Source organism: Salvelinus alpinus, chromosome 5 (genome assembly GCF_045679555.1).
Source record: "Salvelinus alpinus chromosome 5, SLU_Salpinus.1, whole genome shotgun sequence".
In the NCBI taxonomy this organism is placed as follows: domain Eukaryota; kingdom Metazoa; phylum Chordata; class Actinopteri; order Salmoniformes; family Salmonidae; genus Salvelinus; species Salvelinus alpinus.
The window spans coordinates 101,624,139-101,639,647 of record NC_092090.1 but is presented as its reverse complement, the minus strand read 5'-3'; the positions used below and the strand labels follow the sequence as shown (position 1 = coordinate 101,639,647).

General features: G+C 39.0%; 1 protein-coding gene across 1 annotated transcript in view; it reads right to left on the bottom strand.

The window, feature by feature from the left end:
- Positions 1 to 324: 324 nt before the first annotated feature.
- The window catches only part of cfap299 (cilia and flagella associated protein 299), a 271,998-nt gene continuing 256,813 nt past the window's right edge, over positions 325 to 15,509 (bottom strand). The window contains exon 6 of the mRNA XM_071404409.1: positions 325 to 639. Coding sequence (XP_071260510.1) covers positions 547 to 639 — 93 coding nt within the window. The 3' untranslated portion in view covers positions 325 to 546. The remainder of the gene's footprint in view (positions 640 to 15,509) is intronic.

The following is a 15,509-nucleotide window of genomic DNA, read 5'->3' as shown; positions in this document are numbered from 1 at the left end:
ATAAGGTCTGTAGACATGATCCAAGATGAGACTATCAGCGGTAAAGTCTACAATAAGGTTTGTAGACATGATCCAAGATGAGACTATCAGCGGTAAAGTCTACAATAAGGTCTGTAGACATGATCCAAGATGAGACTGTCAGCGGTAAAGTCTACCATAAGGTCTGACGGTGTGTTCTTTTGTTGTTTGGGTTTTCCATGGGACTTCACATTCAGTGTGTAGCATAGCTCCCTACACGATAGTTAGGCTGCACTGGCATCAGTCCTCAGTCCCCACACCCAGGTGGAGAGGCTTATAGCAAGAGACAGGAGAAAAAGCACCTCGTTGATGGGGGGACAACTTTTATTACATCAAATTAGAGGCTTCCAGTGAGTTCCACTATGTGTTTATTAGCAGTGTGAGGTGGTGGTGGTAGCAGGGAGGAGACAGTGGACTGGCTAGGTGGTAATAGCAGTGTGAGGTGATTGGCTAGGTCCTCCTGGTGATGTGATTGGCTAGGTCCTCCTGGTGATGTGATTGGCTAGGTCCTCCTGGTGATGTGATTGGCTAGGTCCTCCTGGTGATGTGGTCATAGATGACGACCTGGCTGTAGAGTTCAGACTGGAGGGGCGTCCTGGAGGAGTTGTCACCAGGTGAGGCCTACAGAGGAAACAAACACCAGGTGAGGCCTACAGAGGAAACAAACACCAGGTGAGGCCTACAGAGGAAACAAACACCAGGTGAGGCCTACAGAGGAAACGAACACCAGGTGAGGCCTACAGAGGAAACAAACACCAGGTGAGACCTACAGAGGAAACAAACACCAGGTGAATCCTACAGAGGAAACAAACACCAGGTGAGGCCTACAGAGGAAACAAACACCAGGTGAGGCCTACAGAGGAAACAAACACCAGGTGAATCCTACAGAGGAAACGAACACCAGGTGAATCCTACAGAGGAAACAAACACCAGGTGAGGCCTACAGAGGAAACAAACACCAGGTGAGGCCTACAGAGGAAACAAACACCAGGTGAATCCTACAGAGGAAACAAACACCAGGTGAGGCCTACAGAGGAAACAAACACCAGGTGAGGCCTACAGAGGAAACAAACACCAGGTGAGGCCTACAGAGGAAACAAACACCAGGTGAATCCTACAGAGGAAACGAACACCAGGTGAGGCCTACAGAGTAAACAAGAATGTTGACAGAACAGCCTATCTGAGTTTTTTAAAGGTTCCCAGAACATGTAATTAGGTTGTGGGAACAGTGTTGGTACATTACAAGAGAAATGTTCAGTTGTGATGACATAAATACATTTAAGATAGATTGCAAAAGGACATTCCCTTAACGTTATAAAAAGGTTGACAGAACACCTGGTCTAAGTTCTGAAAGGAAACATAATGGGGATGTATTCCAATCTATAGAGAAACATAATGGGGATGTATTCCAGTCTTTAGAGAAACATAATGGGGATGTATTCCAATCTATAGAGAAACATAATGGGGATGTATTCCAGTCTATAGAGAAACATAATGGGGATGTATTCCAGTCTATAGAGAAACATAATGGGGATGTATTCCAGTCTATAGAGAAACATAATGGGGATGTATTCCAGTCTATAGAGAAACATAATGGGGATGTATTCCAGTCTATAGAGAAACATAATGGGGATGTATTCCAGTCTTTAGAGAAACATAATGGGGATGTATTCCAGTCTATAGAGAAACATAATGGGGATGTATTCCAGTCTATAGAGAAACATAATGGGGGTGTATTCCAATCTATAGAGAAACATAATGGGGATGTATTCCAGTCTTTAGAGAAACATAATGGGGATGTATTCCAATCTATAGAGAAACATAATGGGGATGTATTCCAGTCTATAGAGAAACATAATGGGGATGTATTCCAGTCTATAGAGAAACATAATGGGGATGTATTCCAGTCTATAGAGAAACATAATGGGGAATTATTCCAGTCTCTAGAGAAACATAATGGGGATGTATTCCAGTCTTTAGAGAAACATAATGGGGATGTATTCCAGTCTATAGAGAAACATAATGGGGATGTATTCCAGTCTATAGAGAAACATAATGGGGATGTATTCCAGTCTATAGAGAAACATAATGGGGATGTATTCCAGTCCATAGAGAAACCTTAATGGGGATGTATTCCAGTCTATAGAGAAGCAAAATGGGGATGTATTCCAGTCTATAGAGAAACATAATGGGGATGTATTCCAGTCTATAGAGAAACATAATGGGGATGTATTCCAGTCTATACAGAAACATAATGGGGATGTATTCCAGTCTATAGAGAAACATAATGGGGATGTATTCCAATCTATACAGAAACATAATGGGGATGTATTCCAGTCTATAGAGAAACATAATGGGGATGTATTCCAGTCTATACAGAAACATAATGGGGATGTATTCCAATCTATAGAGAAACATAATGGGGATGTATTCCAGTCTATAGAGAAACATAATGGGGATGTATTCCAATCTGGAGGGAAACATAATGGGGATGTATTCCAGTCTATAGAGAAACAAAATGGGGATGTATTCCAGTCTATAGAGAAACATAATGGGGATGTATTCCAGTCTATAGAGAAACATAATGGGGATGTATTCCAGTCTATACAGAAACATAATGGGGATGTATTCCAGCCTATAGAAACATAATGGGGATGTATTCCAGTCTATAGAGAAACATAATGGGGATGTATTCCAGTCTATAGAGAAACATAATGGGGATGTATTCCAGTGTGGAGGGAAACATAATGGGGATGTATTCCAGTCTATAGAGAAACATAATGGGGATGTATTCCAGTCTATAGAGAAACATAATGGGGATGTATTCCAGTCTATACAGAAACATAATGGGGATGTATTCCAGCCTATAGAAACATAATGGGGATGTATTCCAGTCTATAGAGAAACATAATGGGGATGTATTCCAGTCTATAGAGAAACATAATGGGGATGTATTCCAATCTATAGAGAAACATAATGGGGATGTATTCCAGTCTATAGAGAAACATAATGGGGATGTATTCCAGTCTATAGAGAAACATAATGGGGATGTATTCCAGTCTATAGAGAAACATAATGGGGATGTATTCCAGTCTATAGAAACATAATGGGGATGTATTCCAGTCTATAGAGAAACATAATGGGGATGTATTCCAGTCTATAGAGAAACATAATGGGGATGTATTCCAGTCTATAGAAACATAATGGGGATGTATTCCAGTCTATAGAAACATAATGGGGATGTATTCCAGTCTATAGAGAAACATAATGGGGATGTATTCCAGTCTATAGAGAAACATAATGGGGATGTATTCCAATCTGGAGGGAAACATAATGGGGATGTATTCCAGTCTATAGAAACATAATGGGGATGTATTCCAGTCTATAGAGAAACATAATGGGGATGTATTCCAGTCTATAGAGAAACATAATGGGAATGTATTCCAGTCTATAGAGAAACATAATGGGGATGTATTCCAGTCTATAGAGAAACATAATGGGGATGTATTCCAGTCTATAGAGAAACATAATGGGGATGTATTCCAGTCTATAGAGAAACATAATGGGGATGTATTCCAGCATATAGAAACATAATGGGGATGTATTCCAGTCTATAGAGAAACATAATGGGAATGTATTCCAGTCTATAGAGAAACATAATGGGGATGTATTCCAGTCTATAGAGAAACATAATGGGGATGTATTCCGGTCTATAGAGAAACATAATGGGAATGTATTCCAGTCTATAGAGAAACATAATGGGGATGTATTCCAGTCTATAGAGAAACATAATGGGGATGTATTCCAGTCTATAGAAACATAATGGGGATGTATTCCAGTCTATAGAGAAACATAATGGGAATGTATTCCAGTCTATAGAGAAACATAATGGGGATGTATTCCAGTCTATAGAGAAACATAATGGGGATATATTCCAGTCTATAGAGAAACATAATGGGAATGTATTCCAGTCTATAGAGAAACATAATGGGGATGTATTCCAGTCTATAGAGAAACATAATGGGGATGTATTCCAGTCTATACAGAAACATAATGGGGATGTATTCCAGCCTATAGAAACATAATGGGGATGTATTCCAGTCTATAGAGAAACATAATGGGGATGTATTCCAGTCTATAGAGAAACATAATGGGGATGTATTCCAATCTATAGAGAAACATAATGGGGATGTATTCCAGTCTATAGAGAAACATAATGGGGATGTATTCCAGTCTATAGAGAAACATAATGGGGATGTATTCCAGTCTATAGAGAAACATAATGGGGATGTATTCCAGTCTATAGAAACATAATGGGGATGTATTCCAGTCTATAGAGAAACATAATGGGGATGTATTCCAGTCTATAGAGAAACATAATGGGGATGTATTCCAGTCTATAGAAACATAATGGGGATGTATTCCAGTCTATAGAAACATAATGGGGATGTATTCCAGTCTATAGAGAAACATAATGGGGATGTATTCCAGTCTATAGAGAAACATAATGGGGATGTATTCCAATCTGGAGGGAAACATAATGGGGATGTATTCCAGTCTATAGAAACATAATGGGGATGTATTCCAGTCTATAGAGAAACATAATGGGGATGTATTCCAGTCTATAGAGAAACATAATGGGAATGTATTCCAGTCTATAGAGAAACATAATGGGGATGTATTCCAGTCTATAGAGAAACATAATGGGGATGTATTCCAGTCTATAGAGAAACATAATGGGGATGTATTCCAGTCTATAGAGAAACATAATGGGGATGTATTCCAGTCTATAGAGAAACATAATGGGGATGTATTCCAGTCTATAGAGAAACATAATGGGAATGTATTCCAGTCTATAGAGAAACATAATGGGGATGTATTCCAGTCTATAGAGAAACATAATGGGGATGTATTCCAGTCTATAGAAACATAATGGAATGTATTCCAGTCTATAGAGAAACATAATGGGGATGTATTCCAGTCTATAGAGAAACATAATGGGGATGTATTCCAGTCTATAGAGAAACATAATGGGGATGTATTCCAGTCTATAGAAACATAATGGGTATGTATTCCAGTCTATAGAGAAACATAATGGGGATGTATTCCAGTCTATAGAGAAACATAATGGGGATGTATTCCAATCTATAGAAACATAATGGGGATGTATTCCAGTCTATAGAGAAACATAATGGGGATGTATTCCAGTCTATAGAGAAACATAATGGGGATGTATTCCAGTGTGGAGGGAAACATAATGGGGATGTATTCCAGTCTATAGAGAAACATAATGGGGATGTATTCCAGTCTATAGAGAAACATAATGGGGATGTATTCCAATCTGGAGGGAAACATAATGGGGATGTATTCCAGTCTGTAGAGAAACATAATGGGGATGTATTCCAGTCTATAGAGAAACATAATGGGGATGTATTCCAATCTATAGAGAAACATAATGGGGATGTATTCCAGTCTACAGAGAAACATAATGGGGATGTATTCCAGTCTGGAGGGAAACATAATGGGGATGTATTCCAGTCTATAGAGAAACAGAATGGGGATGTTTCCAGTCTTTAGAGAAACATAATGGGGATGTATTCCAGTCTGGAGAGAAACATAATGGGGATGTATTCCAATCTATAGAGAAACATAATGGGGATGTATTCCAGTCTGGAGGGAAACATAATGGGGATGTATTCCAGTCTATAGAGAAACATAATGGGGATGTATTCCAGTCTATAGAGAAACATAATGGGGATGTATTCCAGTCTATAGAGAAACATAGTGGGGATGTATTCCAGTCTATAGAGAAACATAATGGGGATGTATTCCAATCTGGAGGGAAACATAATGGGGATGTATTCCAGTCTATAGAGAAACATAATGGGGATGTATTCCAATCTGGAGGGAAACATAATGGGGATGTATTCCAGTCTATAGAAACATAATGGGGATGTATTCCAGTCTATAGAGAAACATAATGGGGATGTATTCCAGTCTATAGAGAAACATAATGGGAATGTATTCCAGTCTATAGAGAAACATAATGGGGATGTATTCCAGTCTATAGAGAAACATAATGGGGATGTATTCCAGTCTATAGAGAAACATAATGGGGATGTATTCCAGTCTATAGAGAAACATAATGGGGATGTATTCCAGCCTATAGAAACATAATGGGGATGTATTCCAGTCTATAGAGAAACATAATGGGAATGTATTCCAGTCTATAGAGAAACATAATGGGGATGTATTCCAGTCTATAGAGAAACATAATGGGGATGTATTCCGGTCTATAGAGAAACATAATGGGAATGTATTCCAGTCTATAGAGAAACATAATGGGGATGTATTCCAGTCTATAGAGAAACATAATGGGGATGTATTCCAGTCTATAGAAACATAATGGGGATGTATTCCAGTCTATAGAGAAACATAATGGGAATGTATTCCAGTCTATAGAGAAACATAATGGGGATGTATTCCAGTCTATAGAGAAACATAATGGGGATATATTCCAGTCTATAGAGAAACATAATGGGAATGTATTCCAGTCTATAGAGAAACATAATGGGGATGTATTCCAGTCTATAGAGAAACATAATGGGGATGTATTCCAGTCTATACAGAAACATAATGGGGATGTATTCCAGCCTATAGAAACATAATGGGGATGTATTCCAGTCTATAGAGAAACATAATGGGGATGTATTCCAGTCTATAGAGAAACATAATGGGGATGTATTCCAATCTATAGAGAAACATAATGGGGATGTATTCCAGTCTATAGAGAAACATAATGGGGATGTATTCCAGTCTATAGAGAAACATAATGGGGATGTATTCCAGTCTATAGAGAAACATAATGGGGATGTATTCCAGTCTATAGAAACATAATGGGGATGTATTCCAGTCTATAGAGAAACATAATGGGGATGTATTCCAGTCTATAGAGAAACATAATGGGGATGTATTCCAATCTATAGAGAAACATAATGGGGATGTATTCCAGTCTATAGAGAAACATAATGGGGATGTATTCCAGTCTATAGAGAAACATAATGGGGATGTATTCCAGTCTATAGAGAAACATAATGGGGATGTATTCCAGTCTATAGAAACATAATGGGGATGTATTCCAGTCTATAGAGAAACATAATGGGGATGTATTCCAGTCTATAGAGAAACATAATGGGGATGTATTCCAGTCTAAAGAAACATAATGGGGATGTATTCCAGTCTATAGAAACATAATGGGGATGTATTCCAGTCTATAGAGAAACATAATGGGGATGTATTCCAGTCTATAGAGAAACATAATGGGGATGTATTCCAATCTGGAGGGAAACATAATGGGGATGTATTCCAGTCTATAGAGAAACATAATGGGGATGTATTCCAGTCTATAGAGATACATAATGGGGATGTATTCCAGTCTATAGAGAAACATAATGGGAATGTATTCCAGTCTATAGAGAAACATAATGGGGATGTATTCCAGTCTATAGAGAAACATAATGGGGATGTATTCCAGTCTATAGAGAAACATAATGGGGATGTATTCCAGTCTATAGAGAAACATAATGGGGATGTATTCCAGTCTATAGAGAAACATAATGGGGATGTATTCCAGTCTATAGAGAAACATAATGGGAATGTATTCCAGTCTATAGAGAAACATAATGGGGATGTATTCCAGTCTATAGAGAAACATAATGGGGATGTATTCCAGTCTATAGAAACATAATGGAGATGTATTCCAGTCTATAGAGAAACATAATGGGGATGTATTCCAGTCTATAGAGAAACATAATGGGGATGTATTCCAGTCTATAGAGAAACATAATGGGGATGTATTCCAGTCTATAGAGAACATAATGGGTATGTATTCCAGTCTATAGAGAAACATAATGGGGATGTATTCCAGTCTATAGAGAAACATAATGGGGATGTATTCCAATCTGGAGGGAAACATAATGGGGATGTATTCCAGTCTGTAGAGAAACATAATGGGGATGTATTCCAGTCTATAGAGAAACATAATGGGGATGTATTCCAATCTATAGAGAAACATAATGGGGATGTATTCCAGTCTATAGAGAAACATAATGGGGATGTATTCCAGTCTATAGAAACATAATGGAATGTATTCCAGTCTATAGAGAAACATAATGGGGATGTATTCCAGTCTATAGAGAAACATAATGGGGATGTATTCCAGTCTATAGAGAAACATAATGGGGATGTATTCCAGTCTATAGAAACATAATGGGTATGTATTCCAGTCTATAGAGAAACATAATGGGGATGTATTCCAGTCTATAGAGAAACATAATGGGGATGTATTCCAATCTGGAGGGAAACATAATGGGGATGTATTCCAGTCTGTAGAGAAACATAATGGGGATGTATTCCAGTCTATAGAGAAACATAATGGGGATGTATTCCAATCTATAGAGAAACATAATGGGGATGTATTCCAGTCTACAGAGAAACATAATGGGGATGTATTCCAGTCTGGAGGGAAACATAATGGGGATGTATTCCAGTCTATAGAGAAACAGAATGGGGATGTTTCCAGTCTTTAGAGAAACATAATGGGGATGTATTCCAGTCTGGAGAGAAACATAATGGGGATGTATTCCAATCTATAGAGAAACATAATGGGGATGTATTCCAATCTGGAGGGAAACATAATGGGGATGTATTCCAGTCTATAGAGAAACATAATGGGGATGTATTCCAGTCTATAGAGAAACATAATGGGGATGTATTCCAGTCTATAGAGAAACATAGTGGGGATGTATTCCAGTCTATAGAGAAACATAATGGGGATGTATTCCAGTCTATAGAGAAACATAATGGGGATGTATTCCAGTCTATAGAGAAACATAATGGGGATGTATTCCAGTCTATAGAGAAACACAATGGGGATGTTTCCAGTCTTTAGAGAAACATAATGGGGATGTATTCCAGTCTGGAGAGAAACATAATGGGGATGTATTCCAGTCTATAGAGAAACATAATGGTGATGTATTCCAGTCTATAGAGAAACATAATGGGGATGTATTCAACTCTATAGAGAAACATAATGGGGATGTATTCCAGTCTATAGAGAAACATAATGGGGATGTATTCCAGTCTGGAGGGAAACCGAATGGGGATGTATTCCAGTCTATAGAGAAACATAATGGGGATGTATTCCAGTCTACAGAGAAACATAATGGGGATGTATTCCAGTCTGGAGGGAAACATAATGGGGATGTATTCCAGTCTATAGAGAAACATAATGGGGATGTATTCCAGTCTGGAGGGAAACATAATGGGGATGTATTCCAGTCTGGAGGGAAACATAATGGGGATGTATTCCAATCTATAGAGAAACATAATGGGGATGTATTCCAGTCTATAGAGAAACATAATGGGGATGTATTCCAGTCTATAGAGAAACATAATGGGGATGTATTCCAGTCCATAGAGAAACATAATGGGGATGTATTCCAATCTATAGAGAAACATAATGGGGATGTATTCCAGTCTATAGAAACATAATGGGGATGTATTCCAGTCTATAGAAACATAAAGGGGATGTATTCCAGTCTATAGAGAAACATAATGGGGATGTATTCCAGTCTATAGAGAAACATAATGGGGATGTATTCCAATCTATAGAGAAACATAATGGGGATGTATTCCAGTCTATAGAAACATAATGGGGATGTATTCCAGTCTATAGAGAAACATAATGGGGATGTATTCCAGTCTATAGAGAAACATAATGGGGATGTATTCCAGTCTATAGAGAAACAAAATGGGGATGTATTCCAGTCTATAGAGAAACATAATGGGGATGTATTCCAGTCTATAGAGAAACATAATGGGGATGTATTCCAGTCTATAGAGAAACATAATGGGGATGTATTCCAGTCTATAGAGAAACATAATGGGGATGTATTCCAGTCTATAGAGAAACACAATGGGGATGTATTCCAGTCTATAGAGAAACATAATGCGGATGTATTCCAGTCTATAGAGAAACATAATGGGGATGTATTTCAGTCTGAAGCGAAACATAATGGGGATGTATTCCAGTCCATAGAGAAACATAATGGGGATGTATTCCAGTCTATAGAGAAACATAATGGGGATGTATTCCAGTCTATAGAGAAACATAATGGGGATGTATTCCAGTCTGGAGAGAAACATAATGGGGATGTATTCCAGTCTATAGAGAAACATAATGGGGATGTATTCCAGTCTATAGAGAAACATAATGGGGATGTATTCCAATCTATAGAGAAACATAATGGGGATGTATTCCAGTCTATAGAAACATAATGGGAATGTATTCCAGTCTATAGAGAAACATAATGGGGATGTATTCCAGTCCATAGAGAAACATAATGGGGATGTATTCCAGTCTATAGAGAAACATAATGGGGATGTATTCCAGTGTGGAGGGAAACATAATGGGGATGTATTCCAGTCTATAGAGAAACATAATGGGGATGTATTCCAGTCTATAGAGAAACATAATGGGGATGTATTCCAATCTGGAGGGAAACATAATGGGGATGTATTCCAGTCTGTAGAGAAACATAATGGGGATGTATTCCAGTCTATAGAGAAACATAATGGGGATGTATTCCAATCTGGAGGGAAACATAATGGGGATGTATTCCAGTCTGTAGAGAAACATAATGGGGATGTATTCCAGTCTATAGAGAAACATAATGGGGATGTATTCCAGTCTACAGAGAAACATAATGGGGATGTATTCCAATCTGGAGGGAAACATAATGGGGATGTATTCCAATCTATAGAGAAACATAATGGGGATGTATTCCAGTCTATAGAGAAACATAATGGGGATGTATTCCAGTCTACAGAGAAACATAATGGGGATGTATTCCAGTCTATAGAGAAACACAATGGGGATGTTTCCAGTCTTTAGAGAAACATAATGGGGATGTATTCCAGTCTGGAGAGAAACATAATGGGGATGTATTCCAGTCTATAGAGAAACATAATGGTGATGTATTCCAGTCTATAGAGAAACATAATGGGGATGTATTCCAGTCTATAGAGAAACATAATGGGGATGTATTCCAGTCTATAGAGAAACATAATGGGGATGCATTCCTGTCTGGAGGGAAACATAATGGGGATGTATTCCAGTCTATAGAGAAACATAATGGGGATGTATTCCAGTCTACAGAGAAACATAATGGGGATGTATTCCAGTCTGGAGGGAAACATAATGGGGATGTATTCCAATCTATAGAGAAACATAATGGGGATGTATTCCAGTCTATAGAGAAACATAATGGGGATGTATTCCAATCTGGAGGGAAACATAATGGGGATGTATTCCAGTCTGTAGAGAAACATAATGGGGATGTATTCCAGTCTATAGAGAAACATAATGGGGATGTATTCCAATCTGGAGGGAAACATAATGGGGATGTATTCCAGTCTGTAGAGAAACATAATGGGGATGTATTCCAGTCTATAGAAACATAATGGGGATGTATTCCAATCTGGAGAGAAACATAATGGGGATGTATTCCAGTCCATAGAGAAACATAATGGGGATGTATTCCAATCTATAGAGAAACAAAATGGGGATGTATTCCAGTCTATAGAGAAACATAATGGGGATGTATTCCAGTCTATAGAGAAACATAATGGGGATGTATTCCAGTCTATAGAGAAACACAATGGGGATGTATTCCAGTCTATAGAGAAACATAATGCGGATGTATTCCAGTCTATAGAGAAACATAATGGGGATGTATTCCAGTCTGGAGCGAAACATAATGGGGATGTATTCCAGTCCATAGAGAAACATAATGGGGATGTATTCCAGTCTATAGAGAAACATAATGGGGATGTATTCCAGTCTATAGAGAAACATAATGGGGATGTATTCCAGTCTGGAGAGAAACATAATGGGGATGTATTCCAGTCTATAGAGAAACATAATGGGGATGTATTCCAGTCTATAGAGAAACATAATGGGGATGTATTCCAGTCTATAGAGAAACATAATGGGGATGTATTCCAGTCTATAGAGAAACATAATGGGGATGTATTCCAGTCTATAGAAACATAATGGGAATGTATTCCAGTCTATAGAGAAACATAATGGGGATGTATTCCAGTCCATAGAGAAACATAATGGGGATGTATTCCAGTCTATAGAGAAACATAATGGGGATGTATTCCAGTCTATAGAGAAACATAATGGGGATGTATTCCAGTCTATAGAGAAACATAATGGGGATGTATTCCAGTCTATAGAGAAACATAATGGGAATGTATTCCAGTCTATAGAGAAACACAATGGGGATGTATTCCAATCTATAGAGAAACATAATGGGGATGTATTCCAGTCTATAGAGAAACATAATGGGGATGTATTCCAGTGTGGAGGGAAACATAATGGGGATGTATTCCAGTCTATAGAGAAACATAATGGGGATGTATTCCAGTCTATAGAGAAACATAATGGGGATGTATTCCAATCTGGAGGGAAACATAATGGGGATGTATTCCAATCTATAGAGAAACATAATGGGGATGTATTCCAGTCTGGAGGGAAACATAATGGGGATGTATTCCAGTCTATAGAGAAACATAATGGGGATGTATTCCAGTCTATAGAGAAACATAATGGGGATGTATTCCAGTCTATAGAGAAACATAATGGGGATGTATTCCAGTCTATAGAGAAACATAATGGGGATGTATTCCAGTCTATAGAGAAACATAATGGGGATGTATTCCAGTCTATAGAGAAACACAATGGGAATGTATTCCAGTCTATAGAGAAACATAATGGGGATGTATTCCAGTCTATAGAGAAACACAATGGGAATGTATTCCAGTCTATAGAGAAACATAATGGGGATGTATTCCAGTCTATAGAGAAACATAATGGGGATGTATTCCAGTCTATAGAGAAACATAATGGGGATGTATTCCAGTCTATAGAGAAACATAATGGGGATGTATTCCAGTCTATAGAGAAACATAATGGGGATGTATTCCAGTCTATAGAGAAACATAATGGGGATGTATTCCAGTCTATAGAGAAACATAATGGGAATGTATTCCAGTCTATAGAGAAACATAATGGGAATGTATTCCAGTCTATAGAGAAACATAATGGGGATGTATTCCAGTCTATAGAGAAACATAATGGGGATGTATTCCAGTCTATAGAGAAACATAATGGGGATGTATTCCAGTCTATAGAGAAACATAATGGGAATGTATTCCAGTCTATAGAGAAACATAATGGGGATGTATTCCAATCTGGAGGGAAACATAATGGGGATGTATTCCAGTCTATAGAGAAACATAATGGGGATGTATTCCAATCTGGAGGGAAACATAATGGGGATGTATTCCAGTCTATAGAAACATAATGGGGATGTATTCCAGTCTATAGAGAAACATAATGGGGATGTATTCCAGTCTATAGAGAAACATAATGGGGATGTATTCCAGTCTATAGAGAAACATAATGGGAATGTATTCCAGTCTATAGAGAAACATAATGGGGATGTATTCCAGTCTATAGAGAAACACAATGGGAATGTATTCCAGTCTATAGAGAAACACAATGGGAATGTATTCCAGTCTATAGAGAAACATAATGGGGATGTTTTACAATCTGCTTTAAGGAGCTACAAATGAGCATGCTGAAAATGTGGTGGTAATATGAAGAAACATTTTAGGAACTTTTAAAGAACATAAAACATTTGTTCTGGGAATGTTTTTGTAACATCAGGTTTTGCACCCTAAAGTAAACATTGTAAAATCATCCACACAACTGGAGTTTTTGTGTTTTGGGAACATATCTTTCCCCCACAATGTTCCCAGCAAACTGTTCCCACAACCTAATGAAACGTTCTGGGAACCTTTAAAGAACATACAACATGTGATCTGGGAACCTTTAAAGTGACTAAATGTGATCTGGGAACCTTTAAAGAGACTAATTGTGATCTGGGAACCTTTAAAGAACAGACAACATGTGATCTGGGAACCTTTAAAGAACAGACAACATGTGATCTGGGAACCTTTAAAGAGACTAAATGTGATCTGGGAACCTTTAAAGAACATACAACATGTGATCTGGGAACCTTTAAAGAGACTAAATGTGTTCTGGGAACCTTTAAAGAGACTAAATGTGTTCTGGGAACCTTTAAAGAACAGACAACATGTGATCTGGGAACCTTTAAAGAACATACAACATGTGATCTGGGAACCTTTAAAGAGACTAAATGTGATCTGGGAACCTTTAAAGAGACTAAATGTGATCTGGGAACCTTTAAAGAGACTAAATGTGATCTGGGAACCTTTAAAGAACAGACTAAATGTGATCTGGGAACCTTTAAAGAGACTAAATGTGATCTGGGAACCTTTAAAGAGACTAAATGTGATCTGGGAACCTTTAAAGAGACTAAATGTGATCTGGGAACCTTTAAAGAACAGACTAAATGTGATCTGGGAACCTTTAAAGAACAGACTAAATGTGATCTGGGAACCTTTAAAGAACAGACTAAATGTGATCTGGGAACCTTTAAAGAACAGACTAAATGTGATCTGGGAACCTTTAAAGAGACTAAATGTGTTCTAGGAAGGTTCTTGCAACATCAGGCAAATGTTTTATATAAACATTATTCAATCATCATCATGGCTGGATTACGCTTTTCCACGGCTGGGTTACGCTTTGCCACGACTGGGTTACGCTTTTCCACGGCTGGATTACGCTTTGCCACGACTGGGTCTGTGCTTTGCCACGGCTGGGTTACGCTTTGCCACGACTGGGTCTGTGCTTTGCCACGGCTGGGTTACGCTTTGCCACGACTGGGTCTGTGCTTTGCCACGACTGGGTCTGTACTTTGCCACGGCTGGGTTACGCTTTGCCACGACTGGGTCTGTGCTTTGCCACGACTGGGTCTGTGCTTTGCCACGACTGGGTCTGTACTTTGCCACGGCTGGGTTACGCTTTGCCATGGCTGGGTCTGTACTGGGCTGGGTTGAGCTGGGCTGGGTTGAACTGGGCTGGGGCAGTGCCATGCTGTTCAGGACTGGGCTGGGTTGAACTGGGCTGGGTTGAACTGGGCTGGGTTGAACTGGGCTGGGTTGAACTGGGCTGGGGAGGTGCCATGCTGTTCAGGACTGGGCTGGGTTGAGCTGGGCTGGGTTGAGCTGGGCTGGGTTGAACTGGGCTGGGTTGAACTGGGCTGGGTTGAACTGGGCTGGGGCAGTGCCATGCTGTTCAGGACTGGGCTGGGTTGAGCTGGGCTGGGCTGGGGCAGTGCCATGCTGTTCAGGACTGGGCTGGGTCCTGGGCATGTGGGTGGTTGTTGGTTGCTCTGTCTGGCTTCCAGGGCCTCTAGTGTTTTAATAAGCAGCCTGGTCTGCTCTACTCTGCGCTGCCCTGGTCGGGGCTGGGCGGTGCTGGTCAGGGCTGGGCG